This window comes from Phocoena phocoena, chromosome 14, assembly GCF_963924675.1.
Source record: "Phocoena phocoena chromosome 14, mPhoPho1.1, whole genome shotgun sequence".
Classification (NCBI taxonomy): Eukaryota; Metazoa; Chordata; class Mammalia; order Artiodactyla; family Phocoenidae; genus Phocoena; species Phocoena phocoena.
This window is the reverse complement of record NC_089232.1, coordinates 28280923-28303485: the sequence shown is the minus strand read 5'-3', so window position 1 is coordinate 28303485 and position 22563 is coordinate 28280923. Positions and strand designations below refer to the sequence as shown.

General features: G+C 52.6%; 1 protein-coding gene across 1 annotated transcript in view; it reads right to left on the bottom strand.

Moving 5' to 3' along the window:
- Positions 1 to 22563, bottom strand: part of RAB11FIP5 (RAB11 family interacting protein 5) — a 33755-nt gene extending 11192 nt beyond the window's left edge. The window contains 3 exon segments of the mRNA XM_065891559.1: positions 1091 to 1766; positions 1881 to 2317; positions 22133 to 22563. Coding sequence (XP_065747631.1) covers positions 1091 to 1766; positions 1881 to 2317; positions 22133 to 22563 — 1544 coding nt within the window.

The window sequence follows — 22563 nt, the reverse complement described above, 5'->3', positions numbered from 1 at the left end:
AGGGAAAGAAAAGAACCAGGACTTCAGGAGTCTTCTCCCCTCTGCTGGGGAAGAGGTTTAGGGCCCCTCCCTCTGCCCTATCTCCTGGCCCTTTACCACTGCGCCCACTCTTCCCACCCCGCCTCCGGCCCACATATCCACTGATGGGGACAGGCAGGCTTGCTGAGAGAACAGTAACGGCCGCCCTTGCCACACTGGCTGGGGTTGTCACAGATGCTCCTGTACAGGGCTGGCCCTGGGCCCTTGGCAGAGGGGGACACCTGCTCCTGGCCAAAGCCCGGAGCCCCTCCCTGGGCCCTGCTGGGTAGTGAAGCAGCCTCCGCTGGCTCCAACTTAGGAGGAGATCAGAGGGCCAGGGTGAGGGCTAGGGACTCTGTCCCAGGCCTAGGCTGAAGGACTCCTGCATTCCTCTCCCAGGTGGGACTCAGCATATTCAAAACAGAGCAGCCGCCATCAGCACTTGCCATACCCCAAGACCAAGAGACACCAGAGAGGGCCAGAGCCCCAAGAGTCTCTAAGGACACAGGGTAGGTCACAGATTACAGGGGAGCTGCCCACAGCCTCTGGCCAAGGCCGGGGAGCAACCGGGGGTGAGTATATAGGGGAGGGGGTGGACACATCAATTACTCAACCCCCATCTCCCAGAGAGAAGAGAGCACAGAGACAGCTGGGACAGCTGGTGGGAAGTCATCTAGCTTCAGAAAGGGTGGGGCACCTCTCTACCTGCCAAAGCTTGGTGACCTTGAGGCCAGGGGGCAAGAGGTAGAGGTTGGGAAGCAAAGAATTCATACAAACCGCCTTTCCTGCTTTTGTCCTATTCCTCCCCCTCCCGCAGGGGATGGGTGTGCCAACTCAGGAAGTGAGGCCCACAGGACCCCCAGAGCGCTGTGCCCTTCAACTCACCTGCGTCCACGTGCAGACAACAAGCCGCGGCTTAGGGAGACAGGGTTCCCCGCTCAACCATGCAAAGCCAGAGCCCCAGCAGCCTGCCCAAGGGTTCCATCCTGCTCCATCCTCCCTGCCCCGGGGTTCGGTGCAAATACCCCAGCATCCATCCCAGGGATCAAAGCTGGTCTTGCCAAGGACGTACCTGGGTTTCTGAGTTGGTTCCTTGGCTTCTCTCAAGCCAAACCAGCTACTTTTGGCCTTTTCCTCCCCACTGGACGAGTGGTGTGGGGAGGCCCCCAGAGTGGGAACCCCCTTCTCCCCCAGAGAGCCTCGGCGCCCCATCTCGCTCCGACTCAGCCCCTGGTGGTGATGGTGGAAAAGGCCCATCCGGGGCTTCCGCTCCTCCTTCCGGGCTCCCTCCTTCTCGGCCACAGCCTCAGAGGAGGCCACCATAGGTGTGGCGACCTGCACCGGCCTCCCCTCTGAGGGCCAGGCCCCCTCCTCCTCTCCAGAGCAGCGGGCCCCGACGGCCAGCACCTGCGGGCTCAGCTCCTCCTGTCCAGGCACCGCCTCTGAGCTGCCGGTGCGGGGGCTGCCTCTGCCCCAGGAGTCATCCGCAGAGCGCGGACCCTCCTCAGAGGGTCGGGAGGAGACAGTGTGCAGGGGGCCAGAGATGGAGCTGCGGTGCCGCAGGGGCCCCTGGGGCTCCTCAGTGTAAATGTGGCTCCCGTTGACGCAGAGAGAGGAGCGGGAGGCCCCGTCAAGGTGGCCCTGAAGGTCAAGAAGGGCCCGGGGAGGAGCGGCTCGCACCTGGCTGGCCTCATCGCTGTAGGTCCTTTTGTGGGTGAGCGACTTGGGGGACTGTGCAGAGTCCCTGCCTGGAAAGGAAGCACACGCCGAGTTAGAAGCCCGCTGCCTGGCCCGGCCTTCCCTACACCTGAGGGGAGAGCCCGCACTGCCCCCCTCCCCTCCCCTCCCCCCTCCCCACTCACCCCCTTCAGAGGACAGCCAGCTGCTGCGGCTGGGCGAGCGGGTGAGGAGCTCGGCCCCGGGGCCCTGGTAGGCCAGGCTCCCACTGGCTGAGGACAGGGTGCTGTCCGAACCTAGCGAGGTGTTGGACTGGGTCAGGGAAGACTTCCGCAGCTTGTTGCGGAGGAAGAAGCCTTTGGCTTTGCCCATCTTGCTCAGGCTGCCCAGCTCGGGGTCCTCCAGGGCACTGCTTGGGAGGATGGCAGAGGCGGATTCCAGATCAAACTTCTTCTTGCCCTTCATCTTGTCCTTGATCTTACTGAAGGGGGACCGAGGCTTGTCCTTCATGGACAGGTCAAACATGCTGGCACTGAGGTTGTTGCGCGTGAACTGGATGGTGACCTGGATCTCTCCACGCTCCTTCTCCTTCTTGCCTGGCTTCGAGTGCAGCTTGTACCACCTGTGAGAAGTGGGTGCCGAGGCTCTGGTCACAGGTACCTCTCAGAGCCCCTCTCTGTTTCAGGAGCCAAGACAGCCTCCCCACACAGGCTTCTGCTCTGACGCATAAGCTCTGCCGCCTTCCAGGCCACAGGAACAGCTAAGAAACTACCCACAACTTTTCTGTGATGAAGGAAACCACATCCCACGTAGGGGAAGCTCTTTGGCACTACCAGGCAGGGCAGCCAAGTGACCCTCCTGCCCCGGCACCTTCCCTGGAGCTCAGAGACCTCCCCTGTCCCAGCCCCCTACACCTGAAACTCTGAGGCCCAGAGCAGCAAGGCCAGGTCTGAGAGGAACCCTTTCAACTCCAGGCCCCAGGTACAGACACACCTACCCACATTTTCCCATTTACATCATCTCCTTTGGCTAGTCCCAGCCTAAGCTCTGCTCTGAGCCACCAGTGAGTCCAGGAAAGAACAGCTCACCCAGAGGCCCAGGGCCAGGAACACTAGTGCATGTACACACACACACACACACACACACACACACACACACACACACACACATACCTCACCCGCTCATTTACTCACCCCAAGCCCTGCCAGGAACACCTCTGCAAGCTGGAGGAACAGACAAGAAGGCATAAACGGGCCTTAAGCAAGAGACCCAGGGAAGGGGAAGAGCACTCACTCATCTGTAAGCATCTACGGTGTGTGACAAAGGAATGCGGGGGTGCTCATCTCCCTTCCATTTACACCTCACAACCAACCTGGGAGTTTACAGATCAGGAGGTCAAAGCTCTGTGGTGAAGTAACTTATCCAAGAACAAGCAGCCAGGAAGGAGACTCTAATTAATAATAATGTATTGCTACTGGCTCATCACTCATAACAAATGTACCACACTAATGTAAGAGGTTAATAATAGAGGAAACTAGAGCAGGAGGGGGTGTGAGGGAATATATACGGGAGCTCTCTGTACTTTCCACTTGTTCTTCTGTAAACCTAAAACTAAAACTAAACTCTATTAATTAAAAAAAGAAGACACAGTGAGCACACAGAGAACACAATGAGCAAGAGATCATGAAAGAAACAATACAAGAAAGTTCTCCTGAAGGACATGAGCACCAGCACAGAAGGGCCCACAAGCATGCAGCACAGTGAACAAGGAAAGACCCAGCCAGCAGGTATCACTGCAAGGTTTCAGAGCACCAGGTTTGTACATTCAGGAGACCCTGAAGGTTTCCAAAGAGGGGAGACAGGTTTGTACATTCAGGAATTAGAATAGCATCAGGTCCTCATTAGTAACACTGGGCACCATATGGAGTCATGCCTTCAAAATTCTGAAGGAAAAGCTTCCAGCATAGAATTCTGGACTCAGCCAACCAAGCATGAACATGGAATAAAGCCCGGTGGAGGTGGTCAAATTGGTCACTGAAGGGCTCCAAGTCCCTCAGAGGATACACACACCACACCACACACAAACACTACACACTGTACCACACCCCACACGCCTCAGTCCATGCTGTGGTGGTCATCTCCCACCTAAGATCCGCTCACCCCACAACACCAGCTCCTTGAGCTGCTCACGGACATTAAGTGGGAGATCTTTTGTATGAAAGTCGCTGCACATCCAAATGTCCAGAAATAAGTCACTGCAAGGGCTTGGCGGTGGTGGTGGTAGGTTTAAATGCTGTGACTTTAAAAAAAAAAGAAAAGAAAAGGTCTTCCCAGAGACACTTCCAATTGCATCCCTTTGGAAGAGTCCACAATGACTAACCTCTTAGGTGTCCATTGCAGGCTATGGCTTGGGGACCACTGGATGGCCTAAGTGAAGGGAGCCTGGGCTGTCGGTTTTCCCTCCCAAACCTGAGAGACCACTCCCACTAAGGCTGGGTCAGGACAGACGGTGGCACAAGCAGGGACGGCGGAGGGCTATGCTCAGAGGGTGTGTGGGTGTTTACGTGCCGCTCTCGTGATGAGCAGGCACAGGGAGGAAAGATGGGGGAGGAGGGGCAGGGAGCGGAGAAGAGAGCTGAGAGACAGACTGCCGGGATGCGTGTGAGGATGTGTCTGGGGGCACGAGGAGACATTTAATAGAAAGACAAACCAGCTAGCATCAACATCCTCACACCACTGCTTTCCCAACCCAGCGTCCACTTTGGGCCTGACCCCTTAACTCTTTCAAGGCCAAGTCACCTTGGCCAAACCTGGACCAGGCCTCATTTAGCACAGAAAGAGTCTGGGAGGTGGGGCAAAGAGAAGTATATGGACTCCAGCTGCAGACCCACCAAGCCCTGAGCGACGGGAATCCGCAGGCACAGACATCCTTCACTTGGGCATAAGGGTCACGGGTCCTGAGCCCCAGCTGGTCACACTCCACACACCACAGCAGCAACACTGGTTATCTCTGCGGGGTGAGGTTGCAGGGAACTATCACTTCCTGCATTGCCTATTTTTGTCCTGTTTGAATTTTTTATAAGAGCCATATATTACTGTCGTAATAGGAAAAAGAGACAAAAGAAAATTCCCGTTCCTATCTTATCCTCTCAGTTGGCTGAGACAGAATAGGCTCCTCGCCTCTCCCTCCGACCCCTCGATGAAAGAGGATGCATTACATTACTAGCCCAGCTGAGGCTCAGGTCCTCGGCCCAAAGGATCCTTGTCCCCCGCCCTTCCCAACCCCCTCCCCATAAGGTCACTTCTGCTTCCCCTGCTCTTCCCCAGGGAATTTGGGGTTCTTCTCTGGACTTGCTTTTCAGGGAGGCCAGGAGGGAAAAGAAGACTTTCCTCACCATTTTCTGAGATTCCCCCCTCCAGAGCAGAGTGAGGCTGAGAATGGCTGGGACCTGCCTCTGGACCCTCAGTCACTGTTGCCATCTGTCTCCCTATCAGTCAGGGGCAGGACTCATTGGACCCTGCCAGCTACTTGGAGCAGGCCTTCTCCCAGAAGTGTGACAGGCTGAGATGGTGATGGCAAGGCCACACAACCAACAGCTTGTGGACAAAGGCCTGTCACTCCCATCCGTGGCTGAGACCTGGCCAAAACCAATTAGGATTTGACCATGGCCCCAGCACATATCTAGATGGTGGCTCACGAGACAGACTCATCTTCAAAACTCTACAGCTGCGGCACCCGAACCTGCATGTATCAGTGCGGGATTTCTTTTTTATCTATTCATACTAAGATACAACCTAAAACCTACTGAATTAGAAAGGCCAGGCCTAGAAATCTACATTTCAAGGTGGAAGGGAGTACCTCCTCAGGTGACTGAATTCATCAGACCCAGTGTGAGAACCACAGTAGGACGGTCCCCTGCCTGCTCTACATCACTTCATGGATCAGAGGCCAACTTTCCCTCCACCTGGGTATATCATCAAGGACACTCAATTGTTACACAGAAGAAACCTGCGTCTCTCCCCTGCCCAGCCAAGGCTTGCCTTCCAAAGTCCACTGAACCCACTTCTTCCGAGAGAGCTGACCCTAGAAACCCTCATCTCTCTCCCCCTCCCCCCAACCCGGGACAAATTATCAAAGGAACACATACATGGGGGAGGATCAGGCATCAGTAAGTACTTTCTATGAATAAAGAGTGCTAAAATGAACAAGGCCTCTGTTCCACAAAGCTGCATTTGAAACAGCACTCCAGGACAGGAAGAAGGACAGTGATTCTGCCCCAGTACAATTTCCCTGACACGCACTCAGCTCTCAAAGCCTAGATTCTTCAGCCCCTACAGAATGTAAAACAACAACCTGCACATCCTTCACTGCAGGTACTGAACTGTTCCACCTACGTGGCACCCACCTCAACCCCTGCACTGTCTGAGCACCTGAACTCCCCAAAGCCCAGGAAGCGTGTGATCAGGAAACAGGTTTTGACAAAGATAATCATTATCTGGGACTTGTCCCAGGTATGACTGCAGCCAAGACATGCTCCATCAGGAAAGGAGCAGTAAGGGAGAATTCCTTGCATGTAAGAGGTATGTGCCGCTACAGACGCTGCTCTTCGGGAGTGACATACAACAGCGCTTCTCAAACTGCAAAGTACAAAAGGATCGCTGAGTCTGGTAGAAATGCAGATTCTGATGCAATGGGTGCAGATGGGCCTGAGAGGCTCCATTTCTACCCAGCTTCCAGGGGATGCCAGGGCTGCTGGCCTGTGGACCACACCTGAGAGGCAGGACAAATGACTGGTGCTACAGAATCAGCAGAGCTAGACTTACTGCATGCTCACTGTGTGCCAAACTCTGTACCTCTTTTGCTATCCACACAGTCCAGGAGACGAGATCCATTATCCCCACTATGTGGATGAGGAAACTAAGTTACAGAGAAGGTTTGTGACTTGCCCAAGGTCAAACAGCTAGTAAGTGATACAGTCGGAACTAGAACATGAAGATGCCTGGCTCCCAGCCCACGTTCTTAACCTTCGAGGGACAGCATTTGTCATCAAGCTGAATGCAAACGTTGGGCCTCCAGACACCCTGAGAGGACAGAGGCTGGAAAAGGTACACCACAGAGGTCCAAAGAGGCAAGGAGGTGGCGTATGAAGGCCAGAACCCCCTTCAAAGGGTTGGCACAATCCCAGGAGGATGGAGCCCTGAAGGGTCACTAAGGGAACCTCGGGGTTTTGTCCTGTCCCCAGGCCACTAAAACCATGTCTGAGAGCAGTCAAGCCTCCCCCAGCAGATGCAGAACCACAGAAAAGCTCAAAAAGGGCCCTTGCTCAGCCACCGTACCTCCCCCAGGCTCCCTCTGCCTGACAAAGTTCAGCAGGCCCAGTGTGGACTTAGGAGCCCTCAGCCTCCTACCCTGCGGGACCAGCCCCACCCCCACCCTCTGCAGGGGCAGAAGACAAAGGGGGGATAAAGGGAGGAGGTAGTTGCCTCACCTGTTAACCAAGATTATGGCCCTAGTTATTCCTGCTAGTGGGGCTCCCAGGCCCACCATACCCAGCACTCCACCCATTTCTCAGTAAACAGAGCTGGGCTAGCTAACAGCTGCCACATAGTGTAACTGAAAAATCTCAACACTCTGAGAAGCAGACCTAGGGCGATGTCAAACACACACATGTAAGTGCCAGGGTGGCTCCTGTCACTCTGGGGGTGCTGGGCCCTTGAGAGCCACAGGCCCAGGCACACACCTGGCCTGTCTCCAGTTCTTACTGAAATTGGTCCCCTTAAAACTGAGTTAACCTGCTGAGTTTATGATTAATCTCTCTATTCAAAACTTTATTCCCTTCCTTGTCCTGCCCCTGCTCCCTTCAGGATTGAGGAGTATCAAAGAAAAAGAGAAATTGAAACCAAGCAGGACTCTGCGGGGCCTTCTGGGACACAAAAGCCCCTCTGTGTCCCCTGTTTCTTGTTTGTAGAAGAAAAAAAGGCTTTAGTCTCCTAGGCCTTCCCTGAGTTCCAAAGAGCAGACTCAAGTAGTTAATGATTAGAAAAACAGCGCTGCAAGACTTCAGGAGTTCCTCCAGAAGGGATGTAGATAACAATCTGATGCCTATCTGTGAGATGTTCTACAGAAACTAAGACCCCTCCCCAATCTGGTAGAGGATGGTGACGACTTGCTGACCACAAGCATGTAGACCCCAGACTGGTTGGAACCAGAAGGTTGATGACTGAGATTCCCAAAACATCACCACCAACTAACCAGAAGAAGGTCCATGAGCTAATCAGGCATCCTATGACCCTCTCCCCTAGCACAGTCTTTAAAAATCCTTGCCTGAAAGCCATCAGGGAGCTCAGGTCTTTTGAGCATGAGCTGGCTATTCTCCTTGCTTGGTGCCCTGAAAATAAACACTGTACTTTCCTTCACCACAACTCAGTGTCAGTAGATTGGCTTTCCTACACGTCAGGCAAGCAGACCTGAGTTCGGTTCGGTAACATTATCAGTGCAAAGTTCAGCTTAAGACCCAAATAATGGTGCCCCTTCCTAAGCCTCCACACATCATTTATTTCACACCCCTAACCCAGGAACCATCCTTGTCTCTTTTTCCCCCTCACACCCCACATCTAAACTTAGCTCTACCAACCAATTATACCCAGAATTCAACCCCCTCTCACCACTGTCACCCTACAGTACAGTCCACCAACATCTCCCTGCTGAACATTACAGTTCCCTGCTCACCTGCCTCCCTGCCATCCATGCTTCACCCAGCAGGCAGGTGAAACTGGAGCACATCACACCCCACTCCTCAGCATGGCAGAAGGGGCTCATCCTTTGGGTGCCGGGTCTTCTGATTCTCTGCATTTCTCATCCCACACTGGCCTTCAGTGTTCCCATCTCCAGGCCACTGCTCTTGCTTTTCCCTCTGCCTGAGACACAGGCCCAGATCTTCAGGCCACAGTTCACTCACTTACTCACTCACATCAGGTCTCAGTTCATCTGAATCTCCTTAGTCTTCCCTGAGTACCCCAACTACAGCTGCCCCTTACCCAGTTTATTTCTATAGCATAATTAATACTACCTGACACAGGGTGTGTGTGTGTGTGTGTATCCCACACAGTAAAATGATGTATGTATACACGGCTGTTTAATGTCTGTCTTCCCCTGCTCTACAGGCAGGAACTTTATTCTCCTCATCTGTGTGTCACCAGACTTAAAAGAGTGGTCTCTCAAATATATTTTCAATGAACTAACAAATTAATCTATGAATTAACTTAGGAACTTGTTTGTCCCTGTTCACAACTGAACAACTGTGTAATGTTTCTATCATCACAAACCCACAGGTCTTAACCGTGAGACCAGAAGCTCCCAGAGCAAAGAGGGTGCCCCCTGTCCCCAAGAAGAGCCTCCTGAGGAAGGAGCCACGTGCCAGGCTTCATGGGGACAGACAGTTCCAAAAGGGCACCTTCTTTAACCCTGAAGCCCTCATCCCCCATTTCTGAGCAAAGAATCTCAGTAACTTCGCTGACAGAATACACCATCCAGATCCGGGAAGTGCCCACTTCCTGAATGGAGGTCGGGTGTTGACCCCACTCTAGCCCATCACTATGGCCCTAATCTTATCACCATTAACAACCATACCTCTCTTTTAGCACCTACTGTGTGCAGGCGCTATGCTAAGCACTCAACACACCAAATCAGATCCCAGTCATCCTCTTAACAGCCCCAGGAGGCAGGTGTGGGAAGCAGACCTCAGAGTGGCTCCAGCATGGATCTGGAGCCAGGGCTGCCTGGCGTAAGCCCCAGCCCACCACACGCCCGCTGTGCGACCTGGAGTGGGTTACCCAGTCTCTCTATGCATTTCCACACCTGCCTATAAAATGGGGGTAATGGGCGTCCAATCCCCTCACAAGACCACTCTGACAATTGCATAGATTACAGGTGAAGCACTCGGAATGGGGCCTGGCACACAGGAAGCGCCACACAAGTGTTAGTTCTTATATATTTTTGCAGATGCAAACACTAGGGCAGGGAGAAGTCCATAGGGTTAAGCCAGATGCTTCTTTTTAGTACACAGGGAACCAGGATTTGAACCCAGGCTCCCTGTCTCCAGGGCCTCTGGCCTTGATCACTGCACTAGGATGCCTCCCTCTGCAAGTGCAATACACCACACACCCGGGCCCAGAAACCCCATGTCCCTGCCCAACCAAAGGATTTCTCTAAAACAGGGGGTCTGTGTTAGATGGGAGAAAAATTACATCTTTATTTCCCCCAATCTCTAACTGAAATTTAGTATTTCTTTCAATTATGAATTTTTGCAACTGTAGTGGTATAGCAGCAGTACCTATGAATATGTCACCAAGAGAAACCGATATTTTCATACCACATTACGGTTGCTGCAGATGTCACAAAATATTGTTTATACTCATCACTACTTTGAACTTTAAAGTTACAGGTTTCCCCTGCTATCCAAAAGTGGAGCATTCCTATGAAACCTTTCATAAGCTGAAACGGCATAAAGTGAAGAAGCAGTTACCTTAGGACACATCTTGCTAACGGATGCACAAAATAAATAAAGATAATGCACAGATGCTTACAGATACAGTTCAAAGCTAAGGCGAGGGCTTGATGTGAGGTGCTGAATGTAGTTCCCAGAGAAGGAGCTGGGCAGTGCCACTCTCACTGCTTGGGATGCGCTGCCTCTGTAAGGCTCACTGCAAAACACACACTTGAGTGCATGTCTTCCTCTTCCTGCCCCAACGCACGGCTCCCAGGCTGAGATCTCAAATCAGATGACAGATACTGCACCTCATGTCCCACTGGGTATGAGAGGGCCTTGCAGGGGCCTGGTAAGGGGCGAGGAACTGGCCAAAGACCCTGCGGCTCCCGGGCGTCACGCCACAGTGCTCAGTCTGACCCTCAAACACCCTGCATGCCAATGAAGGTGACTCCGGGGAAACAAAAACAGCTGGGTGCACCTGCTAGTCAGGGAGCAGACTGCTCCTGTAGCTTGTTTTCCTCATGTCCCCAATACCACAATCTCCAATGTAACTGGGCTGGTGCTCACCTGAGCCTTACCTGCTCTGGCTACAGCCCACCAGGTCTGCAGCTTCTCTCTTCGGGCCGTGGCTGCCCTGGCCTCTTCAGAGACAGGTCTTACCTCAGGCTAGGGAACAGTTCCCACCATGCTGGGGATGACGGGCTTGCAAATCTGACAGCTGTAGGAATTGAACCCCACCCCAAGACAAAGGAAGCCAAGAGGCCCTAGGAAGACAGCTGTGCTGCCCAGTGTACTGGCTGGAGAATCTTCTAGAATGAAAAGTGAAGAACCAACGTGAAGGAAAGACATACTGATCCATTTCTCCTTTCCTGGCCTCACTCTCCCCATCCAGCTTCTCTAGGGAGTCAGTACAAACAGGGGCTGCAGGGTTCCAGAGGGGAAGAGACTGCAACTCAGAAAGTAGATGCTGGGGAAAACTCTAGGAGAAGACACCAAGATACCTGTCCATAACATTCTGATGGACATAACAATCTAACCCAAATTCCTATAATCCAGGCCGGCCAGCCATCGGCCACTTCAAGCAACACCGTATTGATGAAATCGCTTGCTCTCAAAAGGCCTGAAGCCTTCAGACACTGTTCACCCTGTCCCCGTTTCCCCAGGCTCCCAAGGCCCCGCAATTTCTGCTTTGGCAGAAACCCATCAGCTACAATGTGGGATGTTCTCAAGGACAAGTGATTCAGCTCCTCCATCAGGTAAGGGTATGAAACAAGAGGGAACTGTTCCCCTGGGAGACTTAACAGCCAGGCACAGTATGGAAGGGAGCCCTGTTTGGATCCTGATTCAACAAACCACCTATGAAGAGACAGTTCTGATATTAAGGGAATTTAAATATGGACTGGATATTGATTGGATGGTTATTAAGGAACTGTTGACTTTGTGTGTGTGATACAAGCATCATGATTATGTTTTTTAAAAAGCACCCGTGGGGCTTCCCTGGTGGCACAGTGGTTAAGAATCCGCCTGCCAATGCAGGGGACACGGGTTCAAGCCCTGGTCCGGGAAGATCCCACATGCCACGGAGCAACTAAGCCCATGCTCCACAACTACTGAGCCTGCGCTCTAGAGCCCGTGAGCCACAACTACTGAGCCCATGTGCCACAACTACTGAAGCCTGCGCGCCTAGAGCCCGTGCTCCACAACAAGAGAAGCCACTGCGATGAGAAGTCCACGCACCGGAACAAAGAGTAGCCCCAGCTCGCTGCAACTAGAGAAAGCCCGCGCACAGCAACGAAGATCCAACGCAGCCAAAAATAAAATAAATAAATTTATTTAAAAAAAAAAATAATAAGCACCCGCATCTGTTGGAGATGGTTAGAAACACCTATGGACTCATCTATACTCCCCTTCTGGTCCCACTTGAGACTAACAGGGTCTTTCTATTAGATCCCTGTGGAAGTCAGAGGGTAGCCTTGGGCCAGGACACAGGCTTTTTTCTCCCTGTCCTATGACTGAGCCCTGCTCCTGGTTGAATCCCTGAGCCTTGTGCTAACTATCTACTCATCTCAGTAGCCTCAGCACAGGGCGTGGCGTGTGAGATCCCGACAGCTCATCCTGACACTCACAAAGTCTCAGAGGCACAGGGAACTCGCCACTGAAATCCCAACCAACCAGAGAAGGCCTCAGCCGGGCTCAAAACGTTTCCCAAGTATTTGCCAGAATAAGAAAGGGAGTGTCCTCGAGAAGCTTACATCTTGGTGGGGAAATAAGATGGCTACATAAATAAAGGAAGAAGGTGATTAACACCACAAAAATGCACAAATAAAAGGCACAGGAAGGTTAAAGAGAAGACAATTTCGGGAGGAGTAGTGAAGGACATGATAAAAGAAATTTTCACATATTGAGATATAGGGAGGTCATTCTGGCTTATCTGTGAGTTAACTTGAATCTTATGCTAACTAAAATAGCCTGTTTGTGGCCTATCAAACCTACATTGTACATCTGCTTTAATTATTAGAGAAAAGGACACAGTGACCAAAAGTAAAGAATGTCCATTCTTTAAAAATAAAGATTAAACGCTTATCTTCCTGGGACACCAATGCTGGTACTCCTTTGATAAGACTCCTTTGCCAGGTGCAAGGTCATGCTGACTTGCTGTGTACGTGATGCTGATCTCTGTGCGTGTGTGTGTTTTCTTGAAATGTACAGTATCCCTGACTTATTTAATGTTCTTTGTTCTGACAAGATATAAAACTGTGCTGGAAACCATGCTTCTCTGGAGCAGTTTCTCAGAGTAATCTGGGAAGTGGGCATTCAGGCTAGTCCTCAGTTTGGCTCAAAGAAAACTCTTTTCTATTCTTATTATAGGTTCTTATTGATGATTTTCATTGACAGATGTAACATTTATACTGGGCCTCGAACAATGGGTCAGGAGGCAGGTAAAGAGACATTCCAGGTGGGAGGAAAAGAATACACAGATGCCCAGGGCTGGAGAGGTGAAGATGGGCAGAAAGGTGCTTTGGAGCAGAGGAGACTGCCCCAAACATCATGTTAAAGAGTTGTAGCCTTATTCTGGGCCTGGAAGAGCACTACAGGGTAGGAAACAAGGATAAAACCTATGGCTGCTGTGCTGTAGGAAGAGCAAAGGACAGCAGGGAAAGGGGCAGCAGAGGGGCAAGGCAGCAGAAACCAGCACAGAGCCGGCCAACCCAGGACAGGTCCCACAGCCAGGCTGACCCAGGCAACTCCTTGTGCCTCAGCAGTTATTTCTCATCATAAATTAATAAATTGGCATTCTGGCTTACAAAAATGCTGTAGCAGCTATGCTAACAGTCTAGAGGAGATGTTTAAAAAAAAAAAAAAAACCTGCCTAAACTAGGACAGGAGCAATGGGGAAGGTAGGAGGGGCTGCAGTGCCCTTCTCCAAGTGCCCCCTTCGTCCCCTGCAGTGGCACTCAGGCAGAGCCACTCCACCTGTGCTCTCACTGCTTACTGACTGCACAAAATGTTACTCACCTTTTATGCCCCCCAACCCAGGCAAGGAAAGGGCCTGATATATGGAATACCTTCTAACACCTGCTGGATAAATGAGATGGCATTGGCAGGGCTTAGCTTCAGTACCAAAATTAAGTGGGAAAAAAATTATTTTAAAGGAATAGTGGAAAAACGCAAGGGTTGGAAGACAGGAGACCCAGGTTCTAGTCCTGGATCTGAAGTGGCTTTCAACCACCCACTTCACCTCTGTCAAAGAAGGGTGATAAAATAAGCCAGTTAGGGGCAGGGAGAAATGTCAACTAAAACTGTATTACATGGAGTTTGAAGAGACGGCTGGAAAAGCCTTTTCCCCAGAGGCTCCTCCATCTAGATGCCTTCCCTCCTCTCCAAATCCCCCACTCAGGCAGTCCTCCTCACACACGATCAGAGAGGAGACGCGTGGGCCGCAGGCCAATCCTTGATGGCTCCCAACACTCACAACCTCATCCTGCCTTTGATTTGGTATGGATGGTAAAACTGCAAGCCAGGCACAACTGCAGGAGAGGACAGTGCCTCTTATCAGGCCTCTTATCACCTACTCTGGCTCTGTGCCGGCACCAACAGTCCTTGGAGCCCAGAACCATCATTTCATTAGTTACCCCTGGCTCCATGGGCATGGCTTGCTCAGCTCACCTCAGAGCCCAGCCAGGACCAGCCTCCCTCCCTCCTGGCCACAAACATCTCAGCCAGTCCTCAGCCCTCCTGCTGCTGTAGGCTCCAAAGGTTTATCTCTTTGTCAGCTTGCCTCGGACAGAGGCCAGGGACCCACGCCTGCTTGGAGCCAAGTCTAACCACACAGCAATAGAAGTATGTATAGTTGAAAGCATGATGTAGGGAAAAAGCACTGGGCTCGGGAGGTTAGAAATCTGGCTGCCACTAACGAATCATGTGACCTTGGATCAGTCATTCCACTCCTGAGACCCCAGTCTTGACCTCAGTAAAAATTGGGGTCACCCTCCCTGCCCTCAGGGAAGAAGGAAGTGAGGTGCTGCTGGGAAAGCACTCTGAAAAGTAGGCCAACCCACACGTAAAGATTTGGGTTTATTGTCTGTCAGGGCCTTTTACAGGCTGTCATCAGCCCCTTGGGAGCGAGGTGGCCCAGGACCAAAGAGTGATGACCCCGCCCAAGAGAAAGGAGAAAACCAGCAGGATGACCTCTCCCAGGGGAGACAAGGGAATAAGGAAGAAATTCTACTTAACCAAACTCCCCTCCCCAGTTTGCTCCTAACCCCATATTCACCCCAAACAGGGTCTTCAGTCACAGAGGACAAAAGTAAGTACTGGCTGTCTTCCTGTCAGGGTCTCAGTTCAGACTTGAAACAGGAGGAGACAAGCAATAATACCCCTGTGTGGGGAAGCCAGACTTATCATAGGTACAGACCTGTGTGTGTGAAGAAGGCTGCACTTGTGCAAACACAATGGGAGAGGGAGAAGAAATCTATAACGCATTGGCTTTTAAAAGCATAGAAGAACTGGTAATGTTGACTGCTTCTGAAGAGAGGAGCTGGGTGACTCAAGGTCGGGACAAGGGAGATTTTTCACTGTGAACCCTATGTATCTTTAGAGTTTTGAACCAGGTAAACTACTCAAAAAGAAATAAGAAGTAAAGAAAGCCAGGTTGTTTTGCTGAGAGAGGCACATAGGAAACTAAGCTTGGCTCCCCTCCACTCCCTCTCTTGGCTCAGCCCCACCACACTCACCTTCCCTTCCTTCCCTCCCTTCTGGGTCTCCCTCCCAGAAACTCACCCAGCCACCACCAAGCCCCACCTGTCATTCAAGGTCCAGCCTCCTATAGGCAGCCCACCCTGATCACTCCAACCCTGGTGAGTTGGTCCTTCTTCTGACCCTTTCCTTCTCTCATATTTTGTATATGCTGCTTTGTTGGTTAATTATCCTTCCTGTGTTAAGTCTTGTCTCAAACATATTTTTGCCCTTCTAGGGAAAGGGCTTTATATTTTCTTTCTCATGTTTCCTCCAAAGCCCTGACCTAGGCACAGTGGTTGCCCAGTAATTGCTTCTTAGATGTTGAACAAAAGAAAGGGGGGAAAAAAAAAAAAGCAAACCACTGCATGACTGTAGGAGGAGGAATGGATGGCTCAGAGTGTTCTGTCACAGTAAAACAAGCATGTGATTTCTTGGGAAAGGTCAGGAAGTCTTATATCTGTTGATGATCCCAAGCCCAGCTCTAGTGCACAAGCCAATGGGAGCAAACCTCCCGGGGGGGGGGGGGGGGGGGGGGGCGGGGGCGGTGCCCAGGGCCAAGGCAGAGCTTTCCAGGCCTCCCCCGGCTCCTGTGAGACAGTCTAGTGGCAGTGATACCCTCTTTCCCAATGTACCAGGCAACACCCCCATCCCCTGAGAAAGATATGACCAGACACGGAGCTGCAGACTAAATGCACTTACCCCTACCAGCCAAGGCCTCACACAGGAGAAGCAGCTCATGCTTCCAGAGCCCCCAAGCCTAACCAAAGAGATGGGCTTTGGGGAGGAGAGAGGAACCCTAAGGAGGGCAGCTGCTGAGCACCAACTTCCATGCAAAGCTGAACCCTGGGAAACATGGGAGAGGACTCAGATGGGTGTTACAGCATGGTGGCGAAGAGCACAGAATCAGAAGCCAGGCTGTCTCGGTACAAATCCTGACTGCCATGTACTGTGTGCCTTTAGAAAAGCCACTTTAGGGCTTCCCTGGTGGTCCAGTGGATAAGACTTTGCCTTCCAACGAAGGGGGTGCGGGTTCGATCCCTGGTCGAGGAGCTAAGATCCCACATGCCCTGCGGCCAAGAAACCAAAACATAACACAGAAGCAACACTGTAACAAATTCGATAAAGACTTTAAAAACGGTCCACATCAAAAGAAAAAAATCTTTAAAACAAAAGGTCACTTCACCTCTACGTGCCTCAGTTTCTTCACTCGTTAAACACAGTAACAGTACCTACACTTCAAGGGGTTGCTATAAGCTGATGTAAGTCAAATCCTTAGGATGGTGCCAGCACCTAAAAACGGCTTAATAAATGATATGCTAGACAAACAAGGCAATGACAATCCTCCAAAATGGAGTGCTACACGCTGTCCATATGGGAACTCAGAGAAGGTGGGGTGGCAGACCAGGATCTCTGATGGCTAGCCTGACAGGCCCGGTGTACATCTCCTCCTCAGGGAGGCCTTCCCTGACCAGAGCTGAGCGCAGGGCTTCCGTCTGCTCTGAACATCTCCAGTGCTCCCTGGCTAGGCCCCAAAATACGGCAGCTGGCTATGGCCCTTCCTCCAAATGTGGGGGTCCGTCCTCCTAATAAGACTGCACCCTCTGGGCATGCAGGCTGCTGTGTCCATGTCCTCTCCTCCTTTGAACTTCCCACCCAACCAGTGGCCTCCCTTGTCCTCTGCCCAGGCAGAAAGGCCTGTGGATTAGACGTCCCTCCAGGTCTCAGAGAAGCCCCAAGGCTCCCTCCCCCTCCCAGCTGAAATGTCCCTCTCTCCCTAAAACCTCTCAGGCACTTCCACAGAAACCTTGGGATGCACTCAGCTTCCCAAATGCCATCTCTTCCTTATCCCAAATCTGACAGCTCTTCAGGCTGTCAGGGCCTAAAAGAAACCACAGAGAGCCCCACCCTCCCTAACTGCTGAGTAGCTGAGAGCCTGTCACTCTCCTTCCCCAGCCTCAATGTCCACACTTCTAAGCACTCTTCCAGTTCTGACATCAGAATTCCATGATTAAGGGCTGTGCTTCTCCTCGCCACCCCCAGGGTCAGCTGAAGGTCAAGGTGGCCCGTGACAAAGCCCCTCCCAGCAACTCTGTAGCTCTGCTTCCTGGGAGCTCAACTTGCTTATTCTGCTCACTGCGGAGAGACCTGGGCCCAGGACCACCCCCACAGGCCAACTCAGTAAGGGCAAAGCCTCTTCCTTAACAGGACTGCCAGGTGCATAAAGGACCCACATCGCGGACTTATTACTTGGCTGTGGGGAAGGGCAAAGCTTCTTCATGACCACACTATTTTGCAGATGTCGGCCCTGCACAGGAAAAAATAGGGTACTGATTCCCAGAGAGCACACAGAGCTCCTGTCATTGTGTTAATTATCTGTCCCAGCACAAGGTGGGAAAGGCAGGGGAAACATCTGGACGAGGCCAGACCAGCCGTTTAGCATCGCTGGAGAGCGCGTCACAGCACCAGGGTGGCAGCAATAAAGAGTTTAGACAGCCCCCATCAGAAGAAAGGGACAGCCCTCAAGGTCGCTAGGATGGAGCTCTGCTGAGTTGCGCCTGTCCCTGGCTGCCTGCAGGGAGGGGAGAACGGGGCCAGATGCAGAGGGAAGGGGAAGCCGCTCAGTCTGACGGCAGAGTCACTCCCCACTCCCCAGACACTGCTGCTCAAGCAACCCCAGATAAAAACTGCCCCATAACTCAGGGAGATGCAGCCTCCGCCCTAACTGATGCTTTTAAGTACAGCCACACCCTTCCCGCGGCCAAAGCAGACTTGCCCAGCAGCCAGGTCGGGGGTTGGAGCAGGAGCCAAAGCCAAGGACCCTCGCGGCCTCAGCTGCTTCCTGGGGAGCAGTCACATCTGCAAACATGATAAGGCTGTGGGTCATGGACCATCTACCTACAACAGTAATGCACAGGCCATCTGGAGGCTAAGGGACAGATGGACGCCCTCAAAGACCATGCCCACCTTAGGTCTACCTTAGGCCAGCAGGCTGCATTTGCCTCAGCTGCCTCTCCCATTGCCCCCAAGCCCGCCCTCCTCGAGGAGGTCTCAGGCCACCACCATCAGCCAGGCAGAAAGCTCTGGTCTCCAACCTAAGTCCTCCTCAGCCACAGGCCTCCCATAGGCCCTTATAAAATCAATGAGACAGGTCTGACCAGGGCTGACAGAGCCTCTTAGGGGGCCACATTTGCAGCCTGCCCATGGTCACGTTTTAACCCAAACCGAGCCCACAGACTTGGCCTTCCCAAGGGGCCAGACTCTAACCATCCATCCAACAGGCCCAGGAAGGGGGCTATTTACAGAAGGGACCACTTCACTCCACACGAGCACGCACTGGGGAGTACTATGGATGATGGTGAAGTAAAAATCAGAAAGGACGCATCTAAAGAAGCTAAAGAGGGAATTCCCAGGCGGTCCAGTGGTTAGGACTCGGCGCTTTCACTGCAGGGGCCCGGGTTTGATCCCTGGTTGGGGAACTAAGATCCTGCAAGCAGCACAGCATGGCCAAATAAATAAAGAAGCAGCTCTTGGGATTTTGAGACCCATGATGATCCATGTAGGGCTTTACTGAGGGGAGACGGTTATAATTAGTTTCCTTGTGTATTACATTACATGTTGTTTTGACAATTTTCTCTTCAATCAGTTGGAAGCCTCCAGTGAAATCCCTCACCTCAAAGAGCACCCCACTAACAAAGGAGCTTTGGGGGCTGTTGAGGCACCTAGAACCCCAGCCCCCATCATCACCACCCTCACATAAGGAGGGCCCTGAGAGTAACCCAACACTAATATCTTGAAAGCCTGCTATGTGTCTAAAATGATACTAAAGTTTTTAGAGATCCTGTCTTATTTAATTTGTACAACTCTATGATTGCTATCATGTGTTACCTTTTCAGAAACGAGGAAACAGGTTAAGTAACTTGCCTGCTAGTAAGTGATAGAACTGGGAGCGAAACCTCAGTCTCCACGTTCTTAAACACTATGCTGCCCTGCCATGGAGGACAGCTGCAGAGCTGCAAGCTGATCTGAGCGTGGCTTCAGAACTGCAGAGGCCTCACAAGACTAGCCCCAATTCTCAAGCCTCTGGCAGCAAAGAGAGTAGTGGAGGGCTGTGAAGGGCCAGCTCATTTCATGAGGAGCTCTCATACTTCTGTGAGTACCCTGCCACCACAGTCCTGGGGCTTTCCAGGACTACGCTAAGTTCTGTATTACCTCCTCCTATCACGTGAGAGGCTCCTCTGAGACAGGGGACATCTCCCAGATCACAGCTACCAGGCTACTAAAACCTCACTCCACCATCACTGCTGTTCACTGACCACCAGGCATATCCAGGAACTGCACTAGATGCTCTAATTACATACACATTTCATCCATTACATCAATCCTGTCAAGGTATAAATTAGCCCCATTTTACAGATGAGAAAACTGAGGCACCAAGAGTTTACTTGACTGGCCACAAGGTGGCAGGTTTGGAAGGGAATCTGCAACTCCACAGGCCCCTCCTCTTAACCGTGAGACTGCCTTTCCCCAATGGAGTTCTGTCTGGGCAACAAAGGGCTATCATGTGCTCTCCTGGAGTTCTCTGCCACCATTATCCAAAGCTGAGGAGGGCACACCCCAGTCCTCTCCCCAATGGAAAATGTGCAGACTCACTATCTTAGCAGCTCACGCCAAGATGCTCCAGGAAAGGCCACCAAGGGTGGCCATGAGAGCCAGAGGTGGAAGGTGCAAACTGGAGTGGGGTCAGCAGCCCTCACCCTCTGTCAGTGGGCACGCTGTTTGGTCCAGTAAACTAAAAGATCAGGCTGATTTCACAGACTTTTCTGCTGCCCACTACAAGTCCCCCTCCTCCTGCCCCCTCCAGGTTCTATAAATAACCCAGGTCAATGCATCAGAGGAAAGGCAGCCAGGTGGGTGTGGAAAGATCCTGGTGGAAAAGATGACTTCTATAAAGTAAATAAGGCTCCCATTCAGATCAAGGGGACTGTCCTTGGCTGCAAACAGGCGCACATGGGCCGACAGACATAGACAGCTCAGTTAAGGAAGATCCAGAGGCCAAGAAGAAAGCAAGGGCAGGAACTGAAAAAAAAATCAAAGCCCCTCCCCCACCCCGTGCAAGTCACTGACCTCAGAGAAGCCACTCCCCACAAGCTGAGACTTTTTCTGTCTGCCCCTTAGTCTCCCCTCTAGTGCCCCCCACCCCCAGCCCGAGATGTGTTATCTACCAGTCAGGTCAGATTAGCTGAGAGGTGGAGACTGAAGGACTGGGAAAGAAGGGGTGGAATGAATTTGGGGACAGGAGCCTCTTCAGAAGAAGAAAGGGCTACAAGAGCCAGAGGAGAGCTTTCTGCCTCACCCCCACCCCCTTGGGCTCCCTGAGCCAGGCAAGAGGGAAAGGACAGAAAAGGGGAGGAAAAAAACAAAACAAGGGCCAAACTATACCACATGATCCACACCCAGCAACCAAACAGCAAGTCATGAGGGAAGGAGAGAAGGCCAGGGGAGGGGGAGATGGAGCTAAGTCACAGCCCTGCCCAAACCTGCCCTATGCTAACCCGTTTCCCACCCCAGGCTGCAAAGAGCCACGAAGGCCTTCTCTACCCACATTTTTGAAATGTTCAAGGTCAGATCCTTTTCTATCCAAATCCTGCTTTCATTTGGGTTTGTACCAGGCTCATCCTTCTCCAGCAAGCCTTCCTAGATTTACTCAGTTGGATGCCATTCCACTTGGGTAAACCTTTCCAGCAACTGTCACCAACCCCTTACCCTCCCCATCCAGGGCCCATGGGCCTAGGGGTGGCGTCACCCCAGTTAAACACTTGAGTGACCCAGGGCAGGTTGTCAGCCCTGCGGACAGGCTTCCGGATCCTGCCCAAGCCCAAAACAGGAAATGAGGCTCCAAGCCTGAAGCCTTGATCTTAACACAGGGAAAGTTAAACGCTGCCAAAATAAATGATTTTTTAAAACCCACTGGTAAACGCTCTGGCCCTTCTAGGTTTAAGTGACTGGGAGATTGTCTCCTACTGTCCATTAAGCACGTGCTGCCTCCACCTCAGTCAAGATGCTTGAAGCCTGATTAAAGCGTTTCCTTCCTTTACTGAAAGGGTCTCCTGTTCTCAGACCAGAGACACAGAAGGAAAGAATCGGGGGCGTCTCTAATCAACAGAGGGCATCCCAGTACCAGGCAAGAAGCAGATGCCCTCTGCAGCCTCTAGATTTGGTGGGGCGCCTCCGTTCATCCTCTGCCCTCCTCGAGGACAACACTGCACCTTCTTTCCCCCACAGGGCGAGGCAGGGCCGCCCCACTCCCCTGCGGGCCTGGTGTGGAACAGGCGCCCGAAGGCAGTTCCCCTCCCCTTCGAGGAAAGTGAAACACGCCCGGAGGCCCCAAGATTTTCCTTCTTGAGGTTCCCACAGTCCAAGAGGCTCTGGATCCCACTCCTAACTTTACTTGACAATCTACTCCTAACAGTAGGCCACCATCTCACCTCCCCCCGGCCTTCCAAGGACACACCAGCGGCCAAGCACAGCCCAGCGCACATCTGGGGATCGGAAGAAGACCCCGTTATGCGAAGAACCAACTTGTCGGTTTATGCCCTTGAGCGCTAGGCAAAAGGTCGCACCGCCCAGGCCGAGGTTCGGGGTCCTGCGTCTCCCCAGACACGCCCCAAGAGGCCCTTAACCGTTTCCACTCCCGCGCGCCCCTCACTCACTGTGTGTGCTGGGCGCGGCCTGCGCCGAAGACCTCGTCCAGCGCCACCATGGCCTGGCCCAGGAACTTGTCGACGCCGATGAGCGAGCGGTGCATGGTGGTAAGCACTAGCTGGCAGGCGGCGGCGGAGCCCGCGGCCCAGGGCGCCGGGCCCGCGTCGGTCTCCTGCGCCCGTAGCAGGCCGTCCAGGGCGCCGGGCGGCAGCTCGAAGGAGCACTCTTCGCGCCACTCGGGGCATCCCAGCGTCTTCTCTACCACCGACGTGCTGTACTTCTCACGGCCCACCTGGATCACCGTATACGCGTCGCTGGTGCTGCCCGCGCCCGAGCTCTTGCCCCGCAGCCCGCGGGCCCGCAGCACAGTCACCTGGACGTGCGTGGGTAGCCAGCGGGAGGGCCCAGCCGCCGTCTCGGCGCCCCGTACCAGGGCCAT